Consider the following 12,425-nt stretch of genomic DNA (forward strand, 5'->3'; position numbering starts at 1 on the left):
GGGACTCGACGACAGCCAACGTTTCCAATTCATACGAATGGTACCTTTGTTCTTCTTTCGTGGTCTGTCTGCTAAAATACTGGACATTGGTGCAGTTCGTTCTGCCCTTGCATCAGTATACCGCTTATTCCCTCCCCATTTTGAAGTGTCAGTATGAACTTCAGTTCTCATTATCGGATTATACAAAGTTATTTACAAATCAAAGCTTCAATTCTTTGAAGGCTTCTTCCTGCTCATTGGTCCACTCAAAAGTTACGTTCTTTCGAGTCAACTTTGTCAAAAAACGCGCAATCAGAGTAAAGTTCTTAATATACCGTCTGAAATAAGACCAATAAATTGTCGGACGTGGCGTACGTTTCCTGGAGTTGGAAACTGCTCAACAGACTTCACTTTCTTTGTTCCAGGTTTGATTCCTTCCCGTCTCACTTCATGGCTTAAGTAGTTGATTCTGTCTTGAAAGAAAAAGCACTTTGACAGTTTAAGTGTTTGTCTTCTTAAATGTTACGAAAACGTTTCTAAGAGCTTCAATACCTGTCTCAAGGTCTATAGAAGGTATCAAGATATCATCCATGGATGCCAATGCTTGTGTAAAACTCAGAGGACTTAGTACTTTATTCACCGTTCTTTGGAAGACTGCCGGAGCATTTATCAATCGTATTTGAAATGTCCATCTGAAGTAATGAAATTGGCAATTGAATTCTCGGCTACAGATATCTGGTGTTACTCTGCGGCCAAATCTAACGTGATAAAAAATCGACGACCAGCAAAGCGATCCAAATGCTCATCAGCTCTAGGTATTGGAAAACTGTCCTTCACCCTCTTTGCGTACCGTGCCCTATAATCCATACATAGTCGCAAATCACCGGTCTTTGTTTTCACGACCAATGTTGGACTCGAATACGGAGAAGTACTCTCTCTAATAATGCCATTCTCTAATAATTCTTTAACAATTTCTTGGACTTGAATTTTCTCAGAGAAAGACAACCTATAGGGTCTATAGGTTACTGGTTTGTCAACCTTCAAATTAATTTCCTACTCGACTCCTGAATACTTTCCCAATTCGCCCATCGACATGGCAAAACATTCACGAAACTTGTTAAGCAAATTAAGCAAACTTTGCTTTTGTTCAATGCTCAACCCTTTGCTATCTTGACTTCTATATCTTCGAAAGTTAATGGCTGTCTGAGAACCATATTTAATGCTTCAAGCTCCTCACTACTTTCTTCTCGACAGCAAATTACTCCTCTCGCTACTACTTATCCTATATATTCATTGTAGACAGCGCACCCCTCGGGACTGACAACACACATTGCGTTATGGAGTGTTCACTTCTAGGTAAAGTTCTCATTTTACCCTCAACGAACACTTCACCTTCTATTCCTTCATTTGCCAACACCTCAGCATACCCAACATAATTTGCAGAAATGACAGTGGTCTCCATCGCACACAAGGTAACTTTCCTTGGAGGTAATAACTCGAAATCTTGACCTATGACTTTGAGTAGATAAAATTCAATTTTAACATAGAAGATTGAATAAAAGAATTTTTTTGAGTAAACTACCAGTTTTTTTTTCGWAATAAATAAATAAATGTTTAAAGGTTGTAAGGAAGCGATGCCAAAATATTTTTTATTTTAATTAATTGTTTAAACTTTTGAGATTACCATAGTAATAATGTTTTTCTTAAATAAAAACGGTTTTTTATTTATTGTTTTACAATGTACAATGTTTTATAAATATAGAAAAAATGTTACAATTTATGTTAAAAAAAAAACATAAACTTTCTTGAAGGTAAATCATAAATTTAGTTATTAAAATTTTCATCTTTTTGATCATGCCATTTTACCTTTCAACTTGACATCTTATTTGACGTTTCACAGACATACGTTTTCGGGTCCAAAGATGACTCGATTACAAATTATCTTGATCAGGGGCATTATTATCGGGGGGCAGAGGGGGACAATGCGCCCCCTCCCTGTCTATAATTACCCCATCTGGATTATAAAGTGACCCTTTAACTGACCCTTTGTATTATTTAAATTACCGTTACAGTTAGTTACATACCTGTGTGTTAAATTATTATTATATAGCGTTATATTTATAATTTTTAAAGCTTACTCATGGGCTAATCAATTAACTTACTGCCCCCCTCAAGAATATTTCAAATGACGCCCCTGATCTTGATGTCTCAATATATGGGGTGTCAAAAAAACTGTGATTACGTCACTATTTCTGACATATGACAACAAAACTTAAACTTCATTGGCGTCTAACTACACCTTATGGTTACATTTTTTACCCTTTCAAGCGTTTTTACGAAAAAAACATTTACCCTTTGAATAAAATTCTTAAATTTCACTTTATAAGTAACGTGTTAAAAAATTATACCACAATTTTGACGCCTAAATGTTTAATTTAATCAGTAAAAAAATAGGGTTTCCAGTAAAAAAAATTACTTGTTTGAAGATTTTTTCAAGAAATGAATAGTTTTAATTAAATTTATTCACGAGTTTTGTTATACTCTGTACATTTTGTTAAAATTTAACAAATATTTATGTATACAGTGACTGTTATTGGCCACTCCAAGCTCCAGCAGGAAAACGCCTTGTATTCAATTTCTTCACTCTGATGATTGGAAATAACTCAGCCTGTGATCATGATTATTTAGAAGTAAATTTACCATCACTTATCAAATAAAAATTCAACAATTTTTTTTAAGTTTATTATTGGAACTGAACCATCAGATCCAGTTTTCGCCAAATTTTGTAATACAACTCATCCGTCTCCACTATTTTCTCCTTCTGCCGAGGTTTTGGTCCATTTCCACTCTGATATGGATAAAAGCTACCCAGGATTTCAAATTACATATTTTGTAGTCGAAGGAATGCCGGGATGTGGGGGAGTTTACACGAGATATCAAGATGAAATTCGGTCTCCCGTGTATAACGGAAATTACCCGAACGATATTCAGTGTGAATATAAAATCCAACTGTCGACAAGTACACGAATAAAATTAACTTTTCTTTCGTTTGATGTCGAAGATTCTGAAGAGTGCCAATTCGATTATGTTGCAGTAAGTTTATACATATGTCTCTTATTATCGTTCATCTCTTGATTCTGATTCTGATGGCCGTTTTTGACGGCCGTTTTGGTAAGTATTTATATTGGACGTTTTAAAATCCTTAAAAAAAATTAAATGAAAAATTGTTTCAGGGTCAAATACAACTTTTCTTTTTTGCGTTAAAGTATGTCTCCGGATTTTTATTCTTTGACACTGTCAAAATTTACGGTTTTTTTCCCGTGTAAGGAAGTTTTGACAACTGTTTGGCATTTCTCGATACGAAACGTCAGATTATTTTATTCTAGGTAGATTTCTTTTCTAGTGCCCCTCGTATATTCCTGAGGTGCCAAAGGAATAATAGCATTTCTCTCCAGTGCTGTATATACTATTTTTCGCACGACTTGAGTTAAAAAAAACACAAGAAATTGGCGTAATTCTTTAATACATTTTAAAAATTTGCATTAAAAAAATACACCCTGGTAACAATAAAAATGTTTGTTGACAATGAGCCTGTCAATGAAGGGGAATGACTTAGTAACGAAAGCAAATATTTGCTCCCATCGTTATGCTTATTTCTCTCCCTCAGAAGAGAATTTTAACTTCTGTCATAGTTTGACATAAGAAAATTTGATTTCTACTCCCCCTCGCCCAAAAAGTTTTTTTCCTATATAGAATTTCGAAAATCTTCTACATTAGGCACCTGAGATAATATTAAAAACGGAAAAGTTGTTAAAAATGATTGCAATAAATTTTTTGTTTCTAAAAATAGGGATATTTTAAAGCTAACTAGACTGATTTGTTATTAGCAACATTATGTTTAAAACTGCAACTGCATCTTTAGAACGAACATTATAATATGCAATATACATCTAAGTCTCAGGGATAAAAAATGACCTAATATTTTATGTTGCCTTCTGAAAATCAAGAAAAGATCATCTTCTTGTAAACAAGATTAACAGTGAGATTAAGTACAAAATTTTCTAGATTTACGCGGGTACTACAGTTGATGCTCCCCTAATTGGCAAGTATTGTGGGCAAAACGTACCCTCACCATATATCACCGAAAAAGGTCAAGTTTTAATTGTGTTTAAAACCGATTGGAGTACTAGTGGAGAAGGCTTTGCTCTTCGATATGAGACTGGTTTGAAATAAACAAACGGTCTATGAAAATCACTTAATTTAATTAATTTTAGTTTGTGGAGGAACTTACACTGCACCTTCTGGTGTAATAGAATCTCCAGGTTATCCAAACAAATACGATCATTCTTTGGAATGCATCTACGAAATAGTACAACCTCTTGGAAATATCATTAAACTAAATATCGTTGATCTGGATTTAGAGAGTAACATAAATACCCATTGCATCTTCCACTTTTTGGAAGTAGGTATCGCTATTTTTGAGAATTTTTTAAAAATATTTTTCAGATAAGAGACGGCCACGACAAAAACTCAACACTAATAGGAACCTACTGCGTCAACAATGTACCTTTGATAGTGTCAACTTACAATTACTTATGGATAAGATTCACATCGGATTCCATTAATAAGGGAAAGGGATTTAGAGCATATTACACAACCACTAATTTTGGTAAGTAAATACAGGGTAAGTCAAAACGCAAAATAAGGTAAATAAAACTTTTTTATTTATTGACAGGCGTGACGTCATCAAATGTATTGTCCGCATTTGGTGACATCAGTCCAAATTATTTAAAAATTTATTTAAAGTTTATTCGTAAAATATTTCGGTAACTAAATAACATTTATAGAACTAGAACTGTTTTTCACTATTAATTATTAAATCATTTTTTGACAAAATTAACACTATGTATTTTTTAATGTTTTTTAAATAAAAATTGTTTTTCTTTAATCAATAAAACCATTTGTAAAAACAAAGTTATCGCAGCCATACCTTCCGCTGTTTATGAGAAGTGTTTTGATGATTGAGTTAAAAGTTGTCGCTTCAGATGGAATTTAGTTTGAAAGAAATCAAATAAAAATTGATCAATAATAACGTAGTACTATTTTATTTAAATTTTTCCGGTACTTTTTGTACATAATGTATGTTAAAAAATAGCAATACATATTGACAATCAACACGATTTCGAAATTTCATTTTGCGTTGTGTTTCATATTATTTCTTATGTCCGACTGAATAATAAAGTCTTGCTTTACTTTACTTGCTTTAAATCGTTAAAAATAATCTGACGTTTCGTATTGAGAAATGCCAAACAGTCGTCAAAACTTCCTTACAAAGGAGAAAAACCGTAAATTTTGACAGTGTGACAGTGTCGACCACGATCGTAAAATAGACAGGTCTGGAAACTCCATTCATAAATACGTTTGAAAATTGAATTATTTTTTCTGAATCGCAGGTGGTTATGGAGCAAGGATGGTAGACATACGTCTACCATCCTTGGTTATGGAGGGCAACTATACCCGTGGCGCCTTCACGTGGTGATTTTATTAATTCACTGTTTGACAGCATTTTGGCAGCTAACCACAAATTTAAAAAGCAAATTTTTCTCTATTTCCAACTTTTCTAAATATTTTAGCCGCTTGTGCACAGTTTTTCGGTGTTTTAGGATGGTTTTCTTTGATTTATACTTCATGTTTTCTTGGTTAATATCTTGTTTTCTTTCGTTCTGTTTATCTTGATTTCTTATCTAACTTAAATATTAAAAAATTTTTTTGGTTTTGAGTTTGTCGTTCAATGTTTTTGGCAATCAAAAAGGTAAATATATATGGTTTTTATATCTTGTTTACACAAAAACACTTCTGCAGATGCCCAGAATTTGTGCTGTTTTCCATTGCACGACTAAATGAAGTAGTAAACAATTGTGTTTTTTTTTTTGGGTGAAAGAAAAATTGGACCTAAGGACAAGGGATGAAATTCTAAATACTGTACTGCAAAGAAAAGACAGAAGCTGTCAATTACATTTTGAGAAGCAAGATACAAAATTAGAGAGAAAACATTAAAACATTTAACATTGAAGCGTTTAATCGACTAGGGTTTTGAGTTTTGACATATTTATAGTCTAAAAAGTAATATTTTGTCTTTAAAGTCCTATAGATAAATGAGTCCACAAATGAATCAAGTTTTTAAAAAATTATTTATTTCTTTACTCTGTTTACAAAGTGCCCGCTCACCACTAAAATAGATTCTGAAATTGTCTTTATTGTGACTGTGGTTTTCTTTATTATTCAAAAAATCTTGCTGTACACGAAGTGGGTCCCGACCATTGTGTTTCTGACCAAGTAAAAAACACCATCTTTATAAGTCTTGGAAGATTGTCTTTACAAAATCCTTTTACATTGTACATTTTGCACCAACCTTGATCGCTACATTATTAGTTAGAATTGGATAACTAAAAAATAACTTATGTATAAAAGTTACTTACTATAACATTATTTATTTGTTGTTTTATTTCTTCAATAACACTTCTTTTCCACGTCTTTTTTAAAAGTCTTGCATTATTATCATCTAGGTAGCATCTTGTGTAAAGATCAATAACAGCAATGTTTTCTACTCTTTTTTTTTTTCTATTAGATGGTAAGGTGGCAATTAATAAATGCTGTGGATTGACTTGATAGCATGACCGTTATTCTAAAAGGTGCAGATTTGTTTAAAAGTTAAAGGATGTTTCCTATCATCAAGTGTAAAACCAAACCAAAAACCTCCTCGATGACTAAATAAATGAAACGGCACTTAGCTGCCACTTTTATTAAACATATTGTACTTTATATGTGGCGCTTATTAAGATGTTTTTTGCACATTTTTTAACAATTTTGACAAGCCCACAGTAACCTAACAAATTATGACAAGCGCTAATTTAATATTTGACATTATTTACGCACGGAGACGTCATTTTTCGTTCATAAATACGCAGTAATTAACGTAGTATCCAATAGAGGCACCACGGGTATAGTTGCCCTCAAAACCTACTGAGATCCAAATTTTTTAATTCAATTTTGAAACACGAGTTTCCAGACCTGTCTATTTTACGATCGTGGTGTCGACATAAAGCTTTGTACGCAATTCGTACATAATTAGGCTTTTTGGACTTGTACAATAAATGAACAAAAACACGATTAGCCCGTCACACCAAACTTTTATTTAAAACACAACGCGTTTCAACCACAAAGTTCTTCTTACAGGGGAGAAAAACCGTAAATTTTGACAGTGTCGAAGAATAAAAAAAATTATATATATAAATATTTCAAAGTTATGAGAATTAAAATTTTGTATTTTGACTATTTATTTCTGTTGGAAAAATAATTTTTCAAGTTTTTTTCCTACAGGCTGTTATAAGAGGAAACAAGAAAACTGTATCCTAATTTGTAACTCTGTTTAATATTATTTGTGGTTTTTATTGGCAAATTTTTTATACCTTTATTAAATAATTATAAAAAAAACAAATACAAAACAATCAGTATCATTAAATAGACATAAAGAAATGTCAAGTTTCAAAAAATAAATATAAAKATTTTTTGACAGATTTTTTAATTTTTTAAACATTTCTTTAGTACTCTGGGGGACTACTTAATGACTTTCTTTCAAGGAAGTTTTTTCTATAACGATAAGATGCAAAGTTGTGCATACAATACTTCAAAGTCTCAAGACTTTATTAATAATTTGATAAAGAGTCATCTAAATAGAGTAAGAGACGTAATAAAAGCTAGGGTTGGTCCCACATGATACTAGGTTTATTTTTTCAGAAGTTCCCTCTTTTATTCATTTTTCACTTTAATTGTTGATTATTTTCTTCAGTTTTGACTGAATGAGTAGAAATTTATTTGTTGCTTTTTTTATTTTAATTTCAATGCAATTTATTTTCATTGATATTTTTACTTCCAACTAACAAGAACAGACACACTGAACGGCTCGTGAAAATCATAGGGGGGAAATTGCAAAAATAAAATTTGGATACGGAATTTATTGTGTGGCGGGMTATTGAGTTTTTAAAACTTTTTGAACCTACCTTTATTTTGGGCGAGCGGTGGCCCACCAAACAGAGGGATTAAATTTCTTTGAATGTAGGACCTCAGCTAACCCGTGAGATCAATCAATTTCAGGAGAGTAAGGAAGAGTCAATTAAAAATGCATTTAATTATTAAACTAATGTATTTGGAATATTTAACATAATATAAGTGAATAATACAAAAGGTAAATAAATGTTAAGCGAACATGATAATTAAAACAATTGTCTAAAATAGGGAGTATTCCTATTTTAGGCCTTATCAAAGTCATAATACAAATCTGAAACTATTTTCTAAATAAAAAGCGATCAACAAAGGCACTAATGCTTTAAGAGACATTACTACATTTTTACGGAAATTGGTAAAAGTAACAAATGGTGATTATGGCACGCTTTTAAATACAAAGATCTGATTAAATTAGTAATTTTACACTAACTATGTACTTGAACGGAATTAGTAAAAACAATCAAAATGTATTTATTTATCAATTTGGAAAAACATTGTAATTGCTGACATCTCTGGTTTTCATTTGTCAACTTAACACTCTAATAAGAAATAAACGATAAATGAAACTAAAATCTTAAACCTAACTTGGGGTTTGTGAATCGTCACCAGAGACCAAATCTCTGTCGTCATTACTTTGACTCGTGAACCTATCCATCTTTCAACACGGTTATTTTTCAAGTTCATCTCGGCCCAAGCGCTTTAGCTTAGCAAAACATTACTTAAATAATTTGGAAATTTTGATAACGGTTTCGGGTAACATTTCGCTCGAAATTCCACAACAAAATCGTAATATGGTACGGCATGGTAAATCGGAGCAACGTGAACAGTCAAAGGAAAAATAAATCAAAACTTACAGTTCATGACTATGCAATTGAACAAACGGACTGCTTCGGGCTGATAGCTTCTGGTGGCACAAGATGTTTTGGCAGCTTTTTCCTCAATTAACACAACTAGTCTGATTCGACTAGACGACTGATTTTTACTGATTTATTAGCTATATTCGCGCTTCCTTTTTATAGGGCGAATAACACGTCATCTCTTGCGATGGGTTCTTTCCAGTGCGAATATTTTGTGAGTCATGTGAGTCATAAAACGCAAAGATTTTATGTCGTCCCCGAACAACTCGTCGCCTGCTCTAATTGTGATTACGTTATGAATTCCGAGGAAGAGTCTGTGTTATTGACCGCATTTTAACTTCATAGGTTTGGTCTCTTTACAATATCAAAGACTTTAAGTCTTTTCAGCATTAAAAAGAACAACAAGAGCTTTTTAGCCCGTCACATTTAGTCTTCAATTCGACTTTTCATAACAAATTCTGTTAATGGTTAAAATATTTGCTCGCAATCCACAAACACCCTGTATACATATTGCAGATCGCAATAGGTTCAGGGAAGTTGATTCTTGCTGCGACAACTCCTAGTTCAGAGTCTATGTTTACTTCTTGGGATGGAAATGATTCAATATAAAAGGCCACTCCTCCTGATGCAATGGATTCTGTCAATGTGTTTTTGTAATAGGTTTTAAACTTTTTAAAGTGATGGATTTTATTATGCTTAAAACGTGTTTCTTGGAGTGCTATTATTTGAGGTTTGTATTTAGATATTAGTAGTTGTAGATCTTCTAAGTGGGGATAGTACCCATTCACGTTCCATTGTAGAATGAAAATGATTCGTTAATAGGTGTTACTGTGTTGGGCTACATCTGTTTCCCTATCAGATGACCATTCGTAGTTTTGATCAAGTTATTTTAGAATTCTGTTTTTTATTCTTGTAATTTTACTTTTGATGTTGAGATCTAGAGGTTTTTGGGAGCGAACTGCATTATTGGAGAATCCGTATACATGTCCTGTGTATTCGTTGAGTTTAGCAGTGTTGTTTCATTGCTTATGTGTGTGTGTCGTGATTCATCGTCGATGCTTTCTGATGTAACACTGACTGGGCGTTTTTTCTGGTTGGTTTTAGGAAAATTAGTAGATATTTCGAAAGTGTAGTTTTGTATTTTAGATATACAAATAGATTCAAAAATACAAGAGGTTGAATCTTAAAGCTGAAGAAACGATCTGAGTAGCATTTTCTTGAGACTGCGGAAGACAAGATACTATTAATGTAGTATCTTGTATCGGAGATTTGGGGTGTGATTTATCAATGTTCGTGGGACACAAAGTAAGGAAAATTCTAAAGTTAGTATCTTCATAACTAATAACAATTGATGAGGGAAAAATACAGTTCTCAGGTGGTGGCGCCTAAAACTTTCAACATGACTATAATCCTCATCTTGTATTCCTGCTCGTAGAGTAGTGATTGGAGATACAATATTTAGGCTTCGCTTTATAATGACATCTTCTAATGTACTATGAGGTATAGAGCTACTCACGTTTGATAGGAGAAGGCGGGTGTTATGAGTTGAGTTTTCTTATTTTGAGTTCTGTGTCTCGTATAGAAATTGTTTTGACAATTTCGGTGAGGTGATTTACTAGAGATTTCGAAGATAAATAAATGCATATTCTTTTGTTGGAAATACGAGATGCAAAAAGAATAGTTTTGGGCCCTATTATAGAGCCGACAGCTTTAACATAATCTATTCGTTGGAAGTCTTCGGAAGTATCGATAATGATGGCTTGATTTCTTTTTGGAAAATTGATAGTGGGCGTTGTTTTGCAAACATTAGCGTAGCTTACATTTATGGTCATAGTAGCGCGTAGCTACGCTACTAACGCTACGTGTTAAACGCAGCGCAGCGATTAGTTTTTATCAGTTTGTTGTGATATGGGATTGATTTATTATAATTGGTAAGGAAGAAGAATGAATTTTGAGGGATCTACGCGATAACAGTTTGGGCCCACGGCTTACCAGATTTTTCCGATAGTTTGTGCATCCAAAAATTATCACTTTGATAATTTAATCGGGCGAAAGTCAGGTACTTGTGTACTTATTCGATTGTTTCATAGTCGTAGAAAAAACATAGTATTCTACTCGCATATAATGGCTATTATTTACTCATGTGATTAAAAAACTCGACTACTACGACTTGTTTTTTGAACTACTCTTTCATGAATAACAGTCGACATTTTGATGAGTMGTTTTTGAAACTCTTAACTGTTTCCAAACTTTTTGTCAACCTTGTCTAAAACAAAAAATTACAATAACTTTTATAATACATGTTTTCTACAGGTTGTGGAGGCATAATGAAAGAAAAAACTGGTATTTTTTCAACACCAAAATATCCCCAAGTCTACCTTCCCGGCACAGTGTGTAAGTGGATAATTTCAGCTTCACCTGGTAATGTCATTCAAATAACTTGGTTGAATTTTCAACTCGAGAAAAGTTCTGAATGTTTATACGATGCTGTGGAAGTTTTTGATAATAATACTGAGATTGGTCAGGGGTCTTCAATTGGAAAATTCTGCGGTACACTCGTTCCGCCGGCAATGTTAAGCACTTCGAATTTAGTTACCATCATTTTTCACTCGGACCAAACTTACAATTTGGGCGGTTTTGTGGCTTCTTATAACACTCTTCTTGAATCAACAGGTAAAAAGTAAAAATTATAATAAATAATTCACAGTAATAAGGTAAGAATCAAATTACATTGCATGTGAAAAGTTGGAAAAAAATGACATTTCAACTTCATTTGACAATTGATATGAAACATTAGGTTTAGGTTGGGAAGTGGTTATTTCCCTATTAGTCGATATGTAATGTGACAGTTTAGGTTGGTAAATGACCACTTCCCAACCTAAACTGTCATATGTCATGTTTGTCATGTTATTTTCGTTATTTTTTCTTTTGGGTTATTTATTACAAAAACATAATGTTTCAGTATGTGGAGGAAATTACTATTCCAGCGCTGGTATAATAAAATCTCCGGGATACCCGAATAATTATCCTSTCAATATTGAATGTACTTGGACGATTCAAGTTAAACCGGGTCATCAAATAATGTTAAACGTGACCGATTTTCATTTAGAACACTACACCATATGTAGATACGATTGGTTGGAAATACGGTAAATTAAAAAAATAATATTAAATACAAAATTAACTCAATACTTTTCCAGTAATGGAGGAAGCTCAGTGTCTCCTTTATTGGGAAGATACTGTAATACAGATATTCCCAAAATGATTCCATCACACGCTAATAAATTATATATTCGATTTAAATCCGATATGACAAAATCTGCCAGAGGTTTTAAAATTACATGGGAAGCCACGGCGACTGGTTGTGGGGGCGTTTTAAATAGCCCTACTGGATCTATAATATCTCCAAATTATCCAGAACCATACAATGTGAACACAGAATGTATCTGGAAAATTTCGATAAGTGCAGGCTCACTCATCCAGTTGGTTTTCTCAGATCTGGATCTTGAAGAATATACCGAATGT

The 12,425-nt window shown here is 33.0% G+C and overlaps 1 protein-coding gene across 1 annotated transcript in view; it reads left to right on the top strand.

Moving 5' to 3' along the window:
- LOC123005252 (cubilin-like) overlaps positions 1–12,425 on the top strand; it is a 69,530-nt gene that overhangs the window by 18,207 nt on the left and 38,898 nt on the right. Inside the window, exons 15-22 of the mRNA XM_044398923.1 lie at positions 2,564–2,669; positions 2,719–3,072; positions 4,045–4,201; positions 4,254–4,441; positions 4,486–4,648; positions 11,214–11,573; positions 11,863–12,049; positions 12,101–12,423. Of these exons, the coding sequence (XP_044254858.1) occupies positions 2,564–2,669; positions 2,719–3,072; positions 4,045–4,201; positions 4,254–4,441; positions 4,486–4,648; positions 11,214–11,573; positions 11,863–12,049; positions 12,101–12,423 (1,838 nt within the window). The remainder of the gene's footprint in view (positions 1–2,563; positions 2,670–2,718; positions 3,073–4,044; positions 4,202–4,253; positions 4,442–4,485; positions 4,649–11,213; positions 11,574–11,862; positions 12,050–12,100; positions 12,424–12,425) is intronic.

The sequence above is a fragment of the Tribolium madens genome, unplaced genomic scaffold (genome assembly GCF_015345945.1).
Source record: "Tribolium madens isolate multiple individuals breed KSU strain unplaced genomic scaffold, Tmad_KSU_1.1 Scaffold_20;HRSCAF=117;Tcas5.2_LG4, whole genome shotgun sequence".
Classification (NCBI taxonomy): Eukaryota; Metazoa; Arthropoda; class Insecta; order Coleoptera; family Tenebrionidae; genus Tribolium; species Tribolium madens.